The 13,303-nt window shown below is 42.2% G+C and overlaps 1 protein-coding gene across 2 annotated transcripts in view; it reads left to right on the top strand.

Moving 5' to 3' along the window:
• The window catches only part of LOC105032170 (serine/threonine-protein phosphatase BSL1 homolog), a 76,898-nt gene that overhangs the window by 27,112 nt on the left and 36,483 nt on the right, over positions 1-13,303 (top strand). For both annotated transcript variants that reach the window (XM_073252749.1, XM_010906537.4), the window contains exons 8-10: positions 8,391-8,492; positions 8,781-8,862; positions 8,961-9,131. In XM_073252749.1, the coding sequence (XP_073108850.1) occupies positions 8,391-8,492; positions 8,781-8,862; positions 8,961-9,131 (355 nt within the window). The remainder of the gene's footprint in view (positions 1-8,390; positions 8,493-8,780; positions 8,863-8,960; positions 9,132-13,303) is intronic.

Raw genomic sequence — 13,303 nt, forward strand, 5'->3', positions numbered from 1 at the left:
AGAGGAGGAGGGGAAGGGAGGTGGGAGCCGTCGGAGGCCGGTGGTGGCCGACTGCGGCCGTCGAAGGGCTTCCGAGCTCCGTATCGCCCGATAGGGCTTTCAAGAGAGCGAGAAAGAGAGAGAATGCTCGGAGGGGGGAGGGACCTACCGGACGGACGGTGCCTCCGTTGCGAGGCCCGCGATGGCCGGCGAGCTGACGTCGACGGCTTGAGGGCGGTTGAGTGGGCTTGAGGGCGGTTGAGCGGGTGAAACCCCTTCGCGGCTCCGCCTCCTTTTTCGAAACAGACGATCGTCTGTTTCGGTTTTAAAAAAAAAACACAAAAATCGTGAAGCCGATAAATTATTTGCCAACTTCACTTAAAACTAAGTTTTTTAAAAAAAATTGCGAAACAGGGGCGTCGCCTTTGTTTCACGCCTGCGGCACCGCGTGAGTGGATTGCGCCCTCTGGCGGCTAGCCGGAGGCCGTCCGGCGGTCCCGCCGGCTCCTTCCTCTCCTTTTTCTTTCTTCCTCTTTCTCTCTCTCTCTCTCTCTATTTCTTTCTTTTTTTCTTCTGGTTCGGATCCGCTTGCCTTCGTCGGTTCGGTATGGTACCGAACCGTACCGCTGGACAGCCGACGGTACCGGTTCAGCATATCTTGGTCTAAATAATAGAACTTAAATAATCTTCATAATATGCACAGATGATGGTACTATAATTTAGCAATATTTTTTGTATACAAAAGAAACTGAGAGAGATTGAAAGAGTGGTAATCAGGTATCACGTGTACTCGAGTGGGACAGTCAGGACACTTGCAAGTGAATTGTTGACAAAGCAGTCTTAATGCTAAATTACTAATTAAAAGCTTACTTTTTTGTTGTGACTTTCCATGATTGTCATGCTAGTTTTTGCACTATTTTGTAGTACTTAGATTCTTGTTCTAGATTAACTAATCCTTTATTCAATAAAAGATGATGCTTTTCTAGGCCACAAAAGTTTTTAATTGTCTGGACATAGATGTCTGGATATGATTTGTGTTAAGTTTTTAATTGTCTAGACGTAGATGTCCATATATGGTCTATGTTACTTAGGCATTCTAATTTTTGCGAGTTCTAAAGCATGGACGCATTTAGACTTGAACCTGTCATAATACAATTTGTTACTCTGTAATGGAGTGTTCTACTTATATCAGCTAGAACTATTGTCCTTATTGTCATCATTTTTTTTTTATTTTTTTTTTCTCATGTCTTGTCTAAACTTAACTTATAACAATTATTTATGAGCTTAGGTGTGGTGCTTTCAAGCCTTGAAAACTGATGAAGAAAGGACAAGGTGTGAAGGAAGCATCAGAAGCATTAGTCAGTAGTCGAGTCGGCTCGAGCTCTGAGAAAGCCGGCTCGGACAGCAAACAGAGAGTTGTGTTTCTGGCATCAGTAGATGACACAGCTATCAAGCTAGCTTGACTATAGGTCGAGTTATAGTCGAGCCAGCTCGAACCCTGAGAGAGCCGGCTTTGACAGGAGAACAGAAAGCAACATTTTCTGGCACGCTGCGGGAAGGCGTGCTAGAGCCGGCTCGAACCCTGACAGAGCTGGCTTGACCGCACGGACAGAAGATTTTTGGGATTCTATTTTGGTCTAGAATTAGGTTCAATTCTAGGAACTTAAGACCTTGGTTTGGGAGGTCTTAAGGAGCTAATCCAAGGATTAATAGGGATTTAGTCTAATGGGTGTGCAAGGCAAGATATGGGTGTACATGGGCTTGAAAATTGTACCAAATTGGGTTAGCTGGGGGAGTTTTTGGTTTGGGTCAAATTGACCATGTATATATACAATTTTGTATGTGGTTTTAGAATGGAATCAGAATAGAAGCCTTTTCTCCCTAATTGCTCTCTCTCTCTCCCTCTCATGTTTCTTCTCTTCTCTTCCTCATGCCTATGGTTCTTTTAGGCCTGATCTGATCCGCTATCAAGATTTTCCTCTCATCCTTGCTGCTGCTTCCATGATCTATGATCAGCAAGGGAAGATTCGATCTTGGCAACAATTGGTATCAGAGCTTTGGAGCTAGATTTGGTAGAGGAAAGGTCTTGGACGTCTGATTTGGATAAGGATCTACCTTGATCTTGAGTAATCTGCCCTGTTTTACTCAGAATTGTATATATTTGTAAGTATTTCTTGTATTGGAATTGAAATCTTTGTGGAATGGCGTCGAGTAGCCTTAAGGCAGACTTTGAAAAATTTGATGGTAAGAAAAATTTTACCTTTTGGCAGCAAAAGATGAAGGATCTGTTAGTTCAGAACAGAATTTACAAGGTCTTGATTAGGGATAGGTCTGAAAAGATTTTTATTGAAGATTGAAAGAAATTAGAGGAAATAGCTTTTAGCACAATTAGAATATGTTTTGCTGATGAGGTTTTACCTGAGATTAGCACAGAATCCACACCGAAAGGGCTCTAGAAGAAGCTTGAGAATACATATATGGGCAAGAACATGACAAATAAGTTGTGGTTGAAGAAGCAACTGTATAGTTTAAGGATGCTCGAAGGAGGAGATCTAATTGCCCAAGTCCTGAAATTTAATCAAGTTTGCTCGGATGTCATGAGCTTTGATGTGAAGATTGATGAGAAGGATAGAGCTCTCCAGTTGTTGTGCTCGTTGTCAGTTTCTTATGATGGTCTCATCACTACTTTGGTGTATGAGAAAGAGATCCTGAATTTTGAAGAGGTGGTTGGAGTTCTTAGGTCAAATGAGCAGCGAGAGAAGCTATGTAAAGGTAGTCCTAACTCAGAGGTGCTTGCTGTGAATGAGAGGCAAGAGAGACCTAAGAAGAGGACTCGAGATAAGTCTAAAGGCTGATCGAAATCTTAAGAGAATTTGAAGGTTGTGAAATGCTACAAGTGTCATCAGTCTGGTCATCTAAGGAAGAATTGCCCACTTTTGAAGAATGAGAAGGGGAAGGGCAAGGTTGGATCTATCAGTGGGAGTCTATCATCTGAAGACAGTGGAGATGATGTACTGGTAGTATCAGATGGGGCAGCAGAGTTTGATAGCCATGGGACACTTGATTCAGTATATTCCCACCACTACACTGCACATCGTGATTGGTTTACCTCTTATGAGAAATCAGATGGTGGTAGTATGAGTCTTGGAGATGATCATCCATGTAGAGTGGCTGGTGTTGGTACTATCAGGATGAGGATGTATGGAGTCATATGGACACTTATCAATGTGAAGTATGTGTCGGAACTGAAGAAGAATTTGATATCTCTGGGTTACTTGGAGAAGCAGAGATATGCTTTTAGTTGTCAGTCGGAGAGCGGATGTTTGAAGATCTCCAAGGGTGCTTTGGTGGTGATGAAAGGGAGAAGACTGAGCAATAACCTGTATAGGATGGAAGGCTCAGTGGTTATCGATAGTGCGGAGGTTTTTGCAGCAGTACAAAAGAAGCAGCTCACCTACCAACGGTGGCACTATCGTATGGGTCACATTAGTGACCAGGGGTTTACAGAATTGAGTAGGAGAGGACTGATTCCAGCACTCAAGGAGGGTGATGACCTTTGTGAGCCTTGTATCTATGGCAAACAGCATAAGGTGAAGTTTGCTAGTAGTTCCAAGCAAAGTGAAGTTGTTTTGGAGCTTGTTCACTCGGACATATGGGGACTGGCATTTGTTGTAGCTCGGAGTGGAGCTAGATACTTTGTCACCTTTATAGCTGACTTCTCCAGGAGAGTTTGGGTGTATCTGATTAGAAAAAAATCAGAGGTGTTTGTCCGATTTAAGGTCTGGAGAGTTGAGGTGGAGGAGATAGGACAGCTAATGAAGTGTTTAAGGTCTGATAATGGAGGGGAGTACACAAGTCTGGAGTTCAGGAGGTACTGTGAGGAAAATGGCATCAAGCGTCATTACACAGTGTGGATGACCCCTCAGTAGAACGATGTCGCGGAGAGGATGAATCGGATATTGACTGAGAAGGCCAGGAGCTTGAGGTTGCAAGCATCATTGTCCAAATCTTTTTGGGGTGATGCTCTAACATTTATTTGTTTCCTTGTTAATAGGTTACCCTATAGATCATTCAATGGACTTCTAGAGGCAGTTTGGAGTGGGAAGGTGGAGCTTGGCCATCTGAAGGTGTTCGGCTGTCCGACTTATGCTTTGGTGGAGGAAGCCGAACGGAGCAAGTTGGATCCGAAGTCACAGAAGATGATCTTCATCGGGTATCCTACAGGTGTGAAGGGTTTCTTGCTGTGGGATCCATTCTCAGAAGTGTGTCATCAGCAGGAATATGATTTTTGATGAAAAGAGAATATTGAGGAAGTCGGAAAGTGCAGATGGAGTTGGAAAGACAGTTCAGGGTAGTAGTGAACAGCACTCACAGTCAGGTAATTTGTCATCAACTTAAAGCTCAAAATGTGTTTAGTTTGAGGTGTTCGAAAGGCATGGTCATACATCTGTGGAGGATCAGCGAGGTGAGGATGCTGTCTGAGAGGAAGTGCAAAGGTAGCCACAGGCAATAGATTTGTAGGATACAGCAAGGGGGGCGGCACTGCACAAGCCGAAGCGCACTGTTCATAAACCGATAAGATATGGCATTGATGAGATGACTTTCTATGCTCTCATTACTGCTAATGGTGATCCAGAAACCTTTGAGGTCATGGAGAGTCCGGATCGGGATTCATGGATGCAGGCCATGATGGAGGAGGTGGAGTCTTTCAAGAAGAACCGAACATGGCAGTTGGTGGATCTATCGAAGGATGCTCGATCCATTGGCTCCAAATGGGTTTATACCAGAAAGGAGGCACCTTCAGAGCAAGATGGAGTGAGGTATAACGATAAACTAGTAGCCAAAGGGTATTCACGGAGAGGAGTTAATTATACAGAGGTATTCTCTCCAATCGTCAGGCATACATCTATCAGGATGCTGTTGAGCATTGTTGCAGCACAAGATCTGGAATTAGAGTAGATGGATGTGAAGATGGCGTTCCTTCACGGTTATTTGGAGGAGAGCATTTATATGGAGTAACCAAAGGGGTTTAGAGAATTTGGGTCAGATGGAATGGTTTGTTTGTTGAAGAAATCGCTGTATGGATTGAAACAGTCTCCTAGACAGTGGTACAAGCGATTTGACATTTATATGAGGAGCATTGGCCTTTTCAGATGTGATTATGACCCATGTGTGTATGTTAGATCTCTGGATGATGGATCTAGGATATATTTACTTTTGTATGTAGATGATATGCTGATTGCATGCAAGAGTAAAGAAGTAGTGCAGGAGTTGAAAGAAGTTTTGTCTCAAGAGTTTGAGATGAAAGATTTGGGGCCTGCATGAAAGATCCTAGGTATGGAGATCAGCAGAGATAGATCAAAGGGGCTGTTGTACTTATCTCAGGGAGGCTACATAAGGAAGGTCTTAAAGAGATATGGGATGAAAGATGCGAAACCGGCAGAACTGCCATTTATCAGGCATTTCAGACTTTCGAAGACTCTCGCCAAAGACTGAGATGGAGGCTCAGGAGATGGAGAGAGTACCATATGCCTCTGGTGTGGAGAGCATTATGTACTCTATGATGTGATGTAGGCCAGATATAGCCCATGCAGTGAGTCAGGTGAGCAGGTTTATGGTACAGCCCGGCAGGGAGCACTGGAGAGCACTAAAAGATATTTTCAGATACTTGGCTGGTATAGTTGGAGTTGGTATTTGTTATAGTCAACAAGGAGGTGCTGATGGACACTCCAATATGTCCAAAGAGGCTCAGGGGTTTATAGAGAGGTTTGTGGATGCAGATTTTGATGAAGACATGGATACTCGGTGTTCGACGACAGGTTTTGTGTTTAGTCTGTATGGAGGTCCAATCTTGTGGAGATCTTGTTTGCAACCCATAACGGCTTTGTCTACTATTGAAGTGGAGTACATTGGCATCACTGAGGCAGTGAAGGAAGTCCTATGGTTGAAGGACTTGGTGCTGGAGATGGGCTTCCCACAGGAGGTTGTCAGAGTGCATCCTGATAGTTAGAGTGTTTTGTTGCTTACACAGACTCCGTTTATCATGCTAGGACTAGGAACATTGACATCAGATACCACTGGATCTGAGAGCTTGTGGAAGATGGTGAAGTGGAGCTAGCGAAGGTTCACACCAAGGAGAATCTAGCTGATGTATTTATAAATGTACTTTCACGTGATAGCTTTCGCTATTGTGTGGCACTGATGGGATTGGTGGATAGGACTGAGTTCACAAGGATTTGGGAGCACCAAGATAGAGATTATGAGTTTAGGTGTGGTGCTTTTAAGTCTTGAAAACTGATGAAGAAAGGACAAGATGTGAAGGAAGTATCAGGAGTATCAGTCAGTAGTCGAATTGGCTCGAGTTCTGAGAGAGCCAGCTCGAACAGCAGATAGAGAGTTGTATTTCTGGCACCAGTGGATGACATAGCTGTCGAGCTGGCTCGGATCTAGGTCGAGCTGGCTCGAACCCTGAGAGAGCCGACTTTGATAGGAGAACAGAAAGCAACATTTTCTGGCATGCTGCAGGAAGGCGTGCCAGAGCAGGCTCGGATCCTGACAGAGCCAGCTCGATAGCACAGACAGAAGACTTTTGGGATTCTGTTTTGGTCTAGAATTGGGTTCAATTCTAGGGACTTAAGACCTTGGTTTGAGAGGTCTTAAGGAGCTAATCCAAGGATTAGACTAGGGGTTTAGTCTAATGGGTGTGCAAGGCAAGACATGGGTGTACATGGGCTTAGGAATTGTACCAAATTGGGTTAGCTGGGGGAGTTTTAGTTTGGGTCAAATTGACTATGTATATATACAATTTTGTATATAGTTTTAGAATGGAATCAGAATAGCAGCTTTTTCTTCCTAATTGCTCTCTCTCTCCCCCTCATGTTTCTCCTCTCCTCTTCCTCACACCTAGGGTTTTTCTAGGCCTGATCTGATCCGCCATCAAGATTTTCCTCCTATCCTTGTTGCTACTTCCACGATCTACAATCAGTAAGGAAAGATCCGATCCTGGCAACATTGATGGCATCTAAACTCTTAGTCTTAACCAAGGTCCATGGTATTGGAATTGGCACCGATGCCAGTAGGCTGGCGGTATGGTATGGACACTCTTGTGTTGTGCCGCTTTGGCATGAATCGATAGGGAAACTGGCATGGGAAAGGGAGAGGAAAGAGAGAAAGAGGGAGGGAGGGAAGGAGCGAGTGGAAGAGCATGGTAGAGAGAGAGAGGTGGAGGGAGGGGGAGAGGGAGAAGAAAAGAGAGAAAGTGATAGAGAGAGAGGCGGAGAGAGAGGAAGGGAGGGAGAGATGGAGAGGGCGGCGATGAGTTGCGGTTGTCAGAACAGGGTTGAGGGAGGGGGGGAGAGTGCTTTGAAAGCCCTCTCTCCTCTATGTGCATAGGGGCAGAGACCCCTTTTTGGAAAGGAAATAGGAGCTTAAGTCCTTTTTATATATTCTTTTTGATGTTTTTAAGTGAAATCCAAAGCCATGCTGCCAATTTTACTTAAAAATTTCCAGAAAATAAAATAACTTCACTTATAAAAAATTTTTAAAAAAAATACAAAAAGGGGCCGAAGCTCCTGTTTCCTTTCGAAAATAGCAGCTCCGCCCCTATTTTGATGCATGAGAAAGAGTTTTTGAAGCCCTCTCTCCCCCCTCCCTGGGCCTTGTTTCGGCGGTTGCAGCTCCCTGCCGTCCTCTTCCTCTCTGTCCCTCCTTCCCCCCCTCTCTCTCTATTTTCCTCTTTCCTTCTCTCTCCCTCCCTTGCTGGTTTCTTGATTTCATCGCTAGAACCATCCCGATCAGCTCGATACACTCTGAATCGGACAGTTCAGGATGGTTCCGCCCTCTTGGTCTTAACTATATAATCTACAGGCAATATTTTTCTTGAGTGCTTGGACAATTCTCGTGAAATGTCACCTTAGTTTTTTCACTTTATTTCCTACCATGGCAAATTTCAAGTGTCTAACACTTGGGAACACCTGGACATTTGGCACACTAGGCAGCAATGATCTCCCCATAGTTTTTATGAAGAGTTGGTGATTAGTTGGAAGTGACAAATATAGATGCAGTCATCTATAGTAAGTTCTCTAAATGCTTCTACATGGGGTGTGACAGGGCATAAGCCATACACAAGGTTAGATATTACAATAGAATGAGGGACAAAAGCACAAGGCACCAATGGAATTTGATTTGAGAGCAAATTGCGTGCCCTATGTTGATACCCAGAATTCATATATGAATTATTGTTTGCTGTTTTTTTTTCACTGATTGTGTGTGTGTGTTTCTTTTTTAACTAATTCGTTCAAGTTGTAACTAATTGAAGAGATACCCTATCAGTTGTATGTTTTGGATCTGTTAAGGTTTTCATTACATATATGAAATATTGATTGCATGTTTTCTGTTGGATGCACTTACAGCCACAATCAGATGCTTATGGCCTTCTTATGCATACAAGCGGCCGGTGGGAGTGGACTCAGGCTCCTGGTGTGTCTCCTTCTCCAAGATACCAACATTCTGCGGTAAGTGTTTCATCATATCAGTCAGTCCATCAAATATTTGTTTCATAAAAATGTTTTTAAAGGTAGAAACTTTATAGCTCTTCTATTATACCACATTACCATATACATAACACTTGCATGACTGAGAGCATGCCACTATTACTTTATTGATAGATTATCATGCATCTCTCTGTTTCTGTCCTTTTTTTTCCTTTTTCTTCTATATGCACATTTTATGAAGACAAGATAGTGCTGTTCTGTGAATTTTAAAACCAAGATACGTAACACAGATACTCTGCAAATTGACAGGCCTTCATTGGTGCACGATTGCATGTAACTGGAGGTGCTCTTAGGGGAGGACGAACAGTCGAAGGTGAAGGTGCTATTGTAGGTAATTTCTGCCATTCCTTTTGCTCCATTTATTCTCTTCTATGTATATCTATTACTAAACTAATGTTTTTCCTTGTAATTGCTTTCTTCTTTTGGAAGTTCTGGACACTGCTGCTGGGGTGTGGTTGGATAGGAATGGTATTGTTACCTTGTCAAGAATGCGAAGGTCTTCAAATGATTCAGATACATCTTTGGGGCGTTTGAGCTGTTGCCGACATGCATCTGCTTCCACTGGGTTTCAAATATATGTCTATGGCGGTCTCAGGGGAGGTGAGTAACACTTGGCAGCTAGCATAGTGATGTTAATTAGATGGTATTGTCATCACTTAACATCAGATAATTTCTCACGAAATGACAATGGTAGAAGGAAGCACACCCACTTAGACCTGAGGGTGCAACATGGGGTGGGCTCAAGTTGACCGTGACCTATCGAGGCTGTTCTAGGTTGAGCTTTCATAAACCTAGGCTGGGCTTTTCTCAAAAATTCCAGCCTGACCTTAAGTTGGGTGTGTCTAGGTTGAGCTTGTACCCAACCTGAACCCAACTATAACCCAACCTGAATTTGGCTCAATCTGAGTCATCTTGACCTAACTTGATAAGTTAAGGGCCTATTTGGTAGCTGATCATACTAGGACTATGTTATGGGTTTCTTCGACTAGTCTTCCTAGTCCATTGTTTAATATTTTGTTGGCTGATTCTCACTGATGTATTTACACTCGACTGGTGTAATTTATCTGATTTGCCAAAAGAAAGCAATAAATTTTTGCTACCACAAGCTCTACAGATTTCACAAACAATTTAAAAAACAAAGGGGTCTCATTTTTCTTCTTGGGTATTTGAGAACAAAAACAAAATACAAAGCAACTAAAGTGGTCTCTAAATAAATAACCAACTCATATTACTCATATGTTTTATTTAACCATATCTTTGGTCCCGTTAAATTGTAAAATTGCAAAGTGTACCATCAAATTAATGAATGGTTGAGGATTCAACCCAACAGAATATTAATCCAACAAATAACATCTCAAACTTCTCTTATCTTAAAGACTTCTATTCAATCTCGATCTAACATGATTGACATGGCCAAGTTTCGCTATACCAGTATTGCCTGGATTGATCGGTCGGTGGTATGATTTGGTACACCCTTGTATCATTTCGTACCAGATTTGAACTGATATAGCAGGGTGGAGGGAGAGGGAAAGAGAGGAAAAGAGATAGGGGGAAGGGGAGAGAGAGATGGAGAGAGAACCTCTGAAGGCCACTGGAGGCCCGTCAAGGCTGTTGGAGGGTTGTTGTGCCCGTTGGAGGCCTCCGTATTTGATGCACCATGTGCAATTGGACTGCGTCAAATCCCACGATGGATAGCATGCCACGCTACCCATTGTATTTCACCAAATCTTGATTACACACTATCCACCGTGCATATGCTTTAGGATTTGCCCTGGTTCACTTGCACCTGCTGCATTCAATAATTTCTCCTATTGGAGGGCTAGAGGGCCAATAGGGAGGGGGGGAGGGAGAAGGCAAGAGAGAAAAAAGAGAGAGGGGGAGGGAAGGAGAGGGAAGAGGGAGAGAGAGCCTCTGGAGGTCCGTCGAGGTTGCTGGAGGGCTGATGGCGGCCGTTCAAAATGGGGGTGGAAGCCTTTGTTTTGTGTTTTTTTTTTTTTGGGATATCAGGTGAAGTTGCCTGTCAATTTCACTTGATACCCCTTTATTTAGTTTGCTGACTTCATACAATATCGGCAAAATAAAAAAAAGGGGTATTAGGTGCAATGGTATTGCCAACTTTACCTGGTATACCAAAAAGAAAATACAAAATATGGGCTTCTATTCTTGTTTCGTTCAGCCGCTTGTGGCCCTTCAACAGCCTTGGTGGGCCTTTGGAGCTTCTCTCTCTCTCTCTCTCCTATCTCCTTCCCTCTCTGTCTTTTTCTTTTTTTTCCTTCTCTTTCCTTCTCCCTCCCCCCCAACACCTACACCCCCCCAACCCCCCAACCGCGGTCATCCCTCTGGCAGCCTTGACGGGACTTCGATGGCTCTCTCCCCCCCTCTCTCTCTCCTTTCCTCCCCCCTTCTCTCATCTTGTTTTGAACATTGGAACCATCCTGGTCCAGCGCCGGCATGGTTGGCCACGCCCCAAACCGAGCAGTTTGGGATGGTTCTGCCTTCCCTGGATGTGGCCCAGTTCAATCTAATCTGACACACCCAACCCAACCTGAATTTAGCTTAAGGAAGAATTGGGTTGTGTTGTGTTAGAGAAATATTGACCCAAGGCCAAGTTGGACTGGATTAGGCTTGAGAGATATTGAGGTTGGATTGGGTTTGGGTTAGCGCTCAGCTTGACCAACCCACGCTAGTGGCAGCCCACCATCTATGTTGTTGCATCCAGTCCTAAATATGTCAGTTTGCATGCTTATGTTGTGATTGTTAAGGGTAAAAAATACTTAATATCTATAAAGTTTTTCTTCCAGATTGCTTTTTTAAGAATTCTTCTTCTCTGCTTGTGTTGTTGAAATCTGCATGTCTACTCCTGTTCTTATTATTATTTGAAACAGAATTGAGTCCACTTGTTTCAACATAAATTGAATTGTTGGTTAGCATGAAAATACAGCACATCAAGTACCTTGCTTGTGCCCTGTATGTATTGTGTGCAACACTGGCAGGACATTGGCTGCATACAAGCATATGCCAAATGTGCCAAGCAATGGCATTAGCAGTTTAGCACAACTGAGCTTGGTACTTACATGCTAGATCCAAGCGGGAATGCACTAGTGTTCAATATCTCCATTCATGTTTTGCACAAAGTTCTCTCATGCATTTTCAGATCTTTATTGTATTTTCTATTGTGATCAACAAATTTAAAAGAGCATGCGGCCAGTGTTTTTTTTTTTTTTTTTGTCACTTGGAAAAGAGCTTGGAGAGTTGTGAAAGATATATTAAATGTAATCATTTTTTTTCCTTGTAAAATATACAGTATATCCATTTCTGAAATTAGGTCTGTGTCGTGGATAAAATTGGTCCTAATATATATTATACTAAATTGGGGTAGCTTGGAAGAGACAGAAAGTAACACAGCAAGGTTTGGACTTTTTTTTTTTTGGTTTGTCCCACTAAGTTTTGCCCTTTTGTGTTCTAGAGGTACTATATTGATGACTTGTGTTTATAATTTTTATTATACATATTAAAGTCATATAAATGAAATAAGTTACTGGTTAATAAAGAAAGTAATGTGTGGAAGAGCAACAAGCTTAAGGAGCATAAGGCACTAGCTGGCTGAGAGTACAGTAACCTTGACACTTCATAAACTGAAATAGAAAGATTGATGTTGTATGCTGAAAGTATACATACACTGGCATATGAACTTGACCAGTGGCTATGTATTTTGGTCAGCAATATCTATCAACGGCAATGAAGCTGCATGAAATAAAAATGTGAGATTCATGACAAATGATCCCATGTAATCGGAAAATAGGCAGTATTGAAAAAGATCAGCCTCCGATGGATACCAAACACAAAAAAGTATGTAGTTATATATGTAAGGATACAATGTTGCAGGGAGGAGAGCCACTGACGGATGCATAGGTCCATAAAGAAGGTAATTGTGTCTTAATCTAGGGGCCTTGTAATTATAATGCAGATACGAATATGGCCTTGGTTTAAGGAAGATTCAGAAATTTGGTTTTGGTTTTTGTTCCAGCTAGACCACAAGTTTTACTTCTGAAAATTGTAATGGTGACAATATTTTGGCTTTGACTTTTAGAGTTCCTATCAAGAAAATAAAAGAATTTAAAAATAAGGATGAAAATATAGTCAGACCTCTATTTTAAGCATTGTTTGGGAGCTGTGTATCATTTATAGTTTCTATGGAACTAAAGCCATTAAACAATTGAAAAACATTATACAAATAGAAATATCTAATAATTCAAAAAATAAAATTAGAAAATAATACAAAGATATAGGTTTTGCGTTTTTGAATTTATAATATTTTACTTGATGATAATCTCATACACCAGATACATGCATCCTTACCAAGATATGAGATTTTTTTTTTTTTTTGGGTGGGGGGGTTGCAGTGGTTTGAGTTTTGGTTGGAAAATGTTAATTCTGGCTGAAGCATCTGAAATTGTTTGAAACTGGACCTAACTCATTGATTTTGGTCGAAAGTGACTAGAACTGCTGAAACTCAGGTGATTTTGATTGATTCTGGTTAAAACTGTTCTGCTTTTGCTATATTTTCTGTTGTTGAAACATAAAATCTTGGGTGCAAGAAGCTGAAATGTTGGTAATGCAATTAGTTAGTAGCTTAGTGCATCGGTGGACCTAGGGGAGAGAATAGAGTAGGGTTTGAGCAACAAATCACCTTTGAAGTCCTGCTACAGAAAATGGGGATGAAACAATGTCTGCTATGGAAAATGGGGATGAAACAATGTTTTTGGTGGATG

Source organism: Elaeis guineensis, chromosome 1, assembly GCF_000442705.2.
Source record: "Elaeis guineensis isolate ETL-2024a chromosome 1, EG11, whole genome shotgun sequence".
Lineage (NCBI taxonomy): Eukaryota > Viridiplantae > Streptophyta > Magnoliopsida > Arecales > Arecaceae > Elaeis > Elaeis guineensis.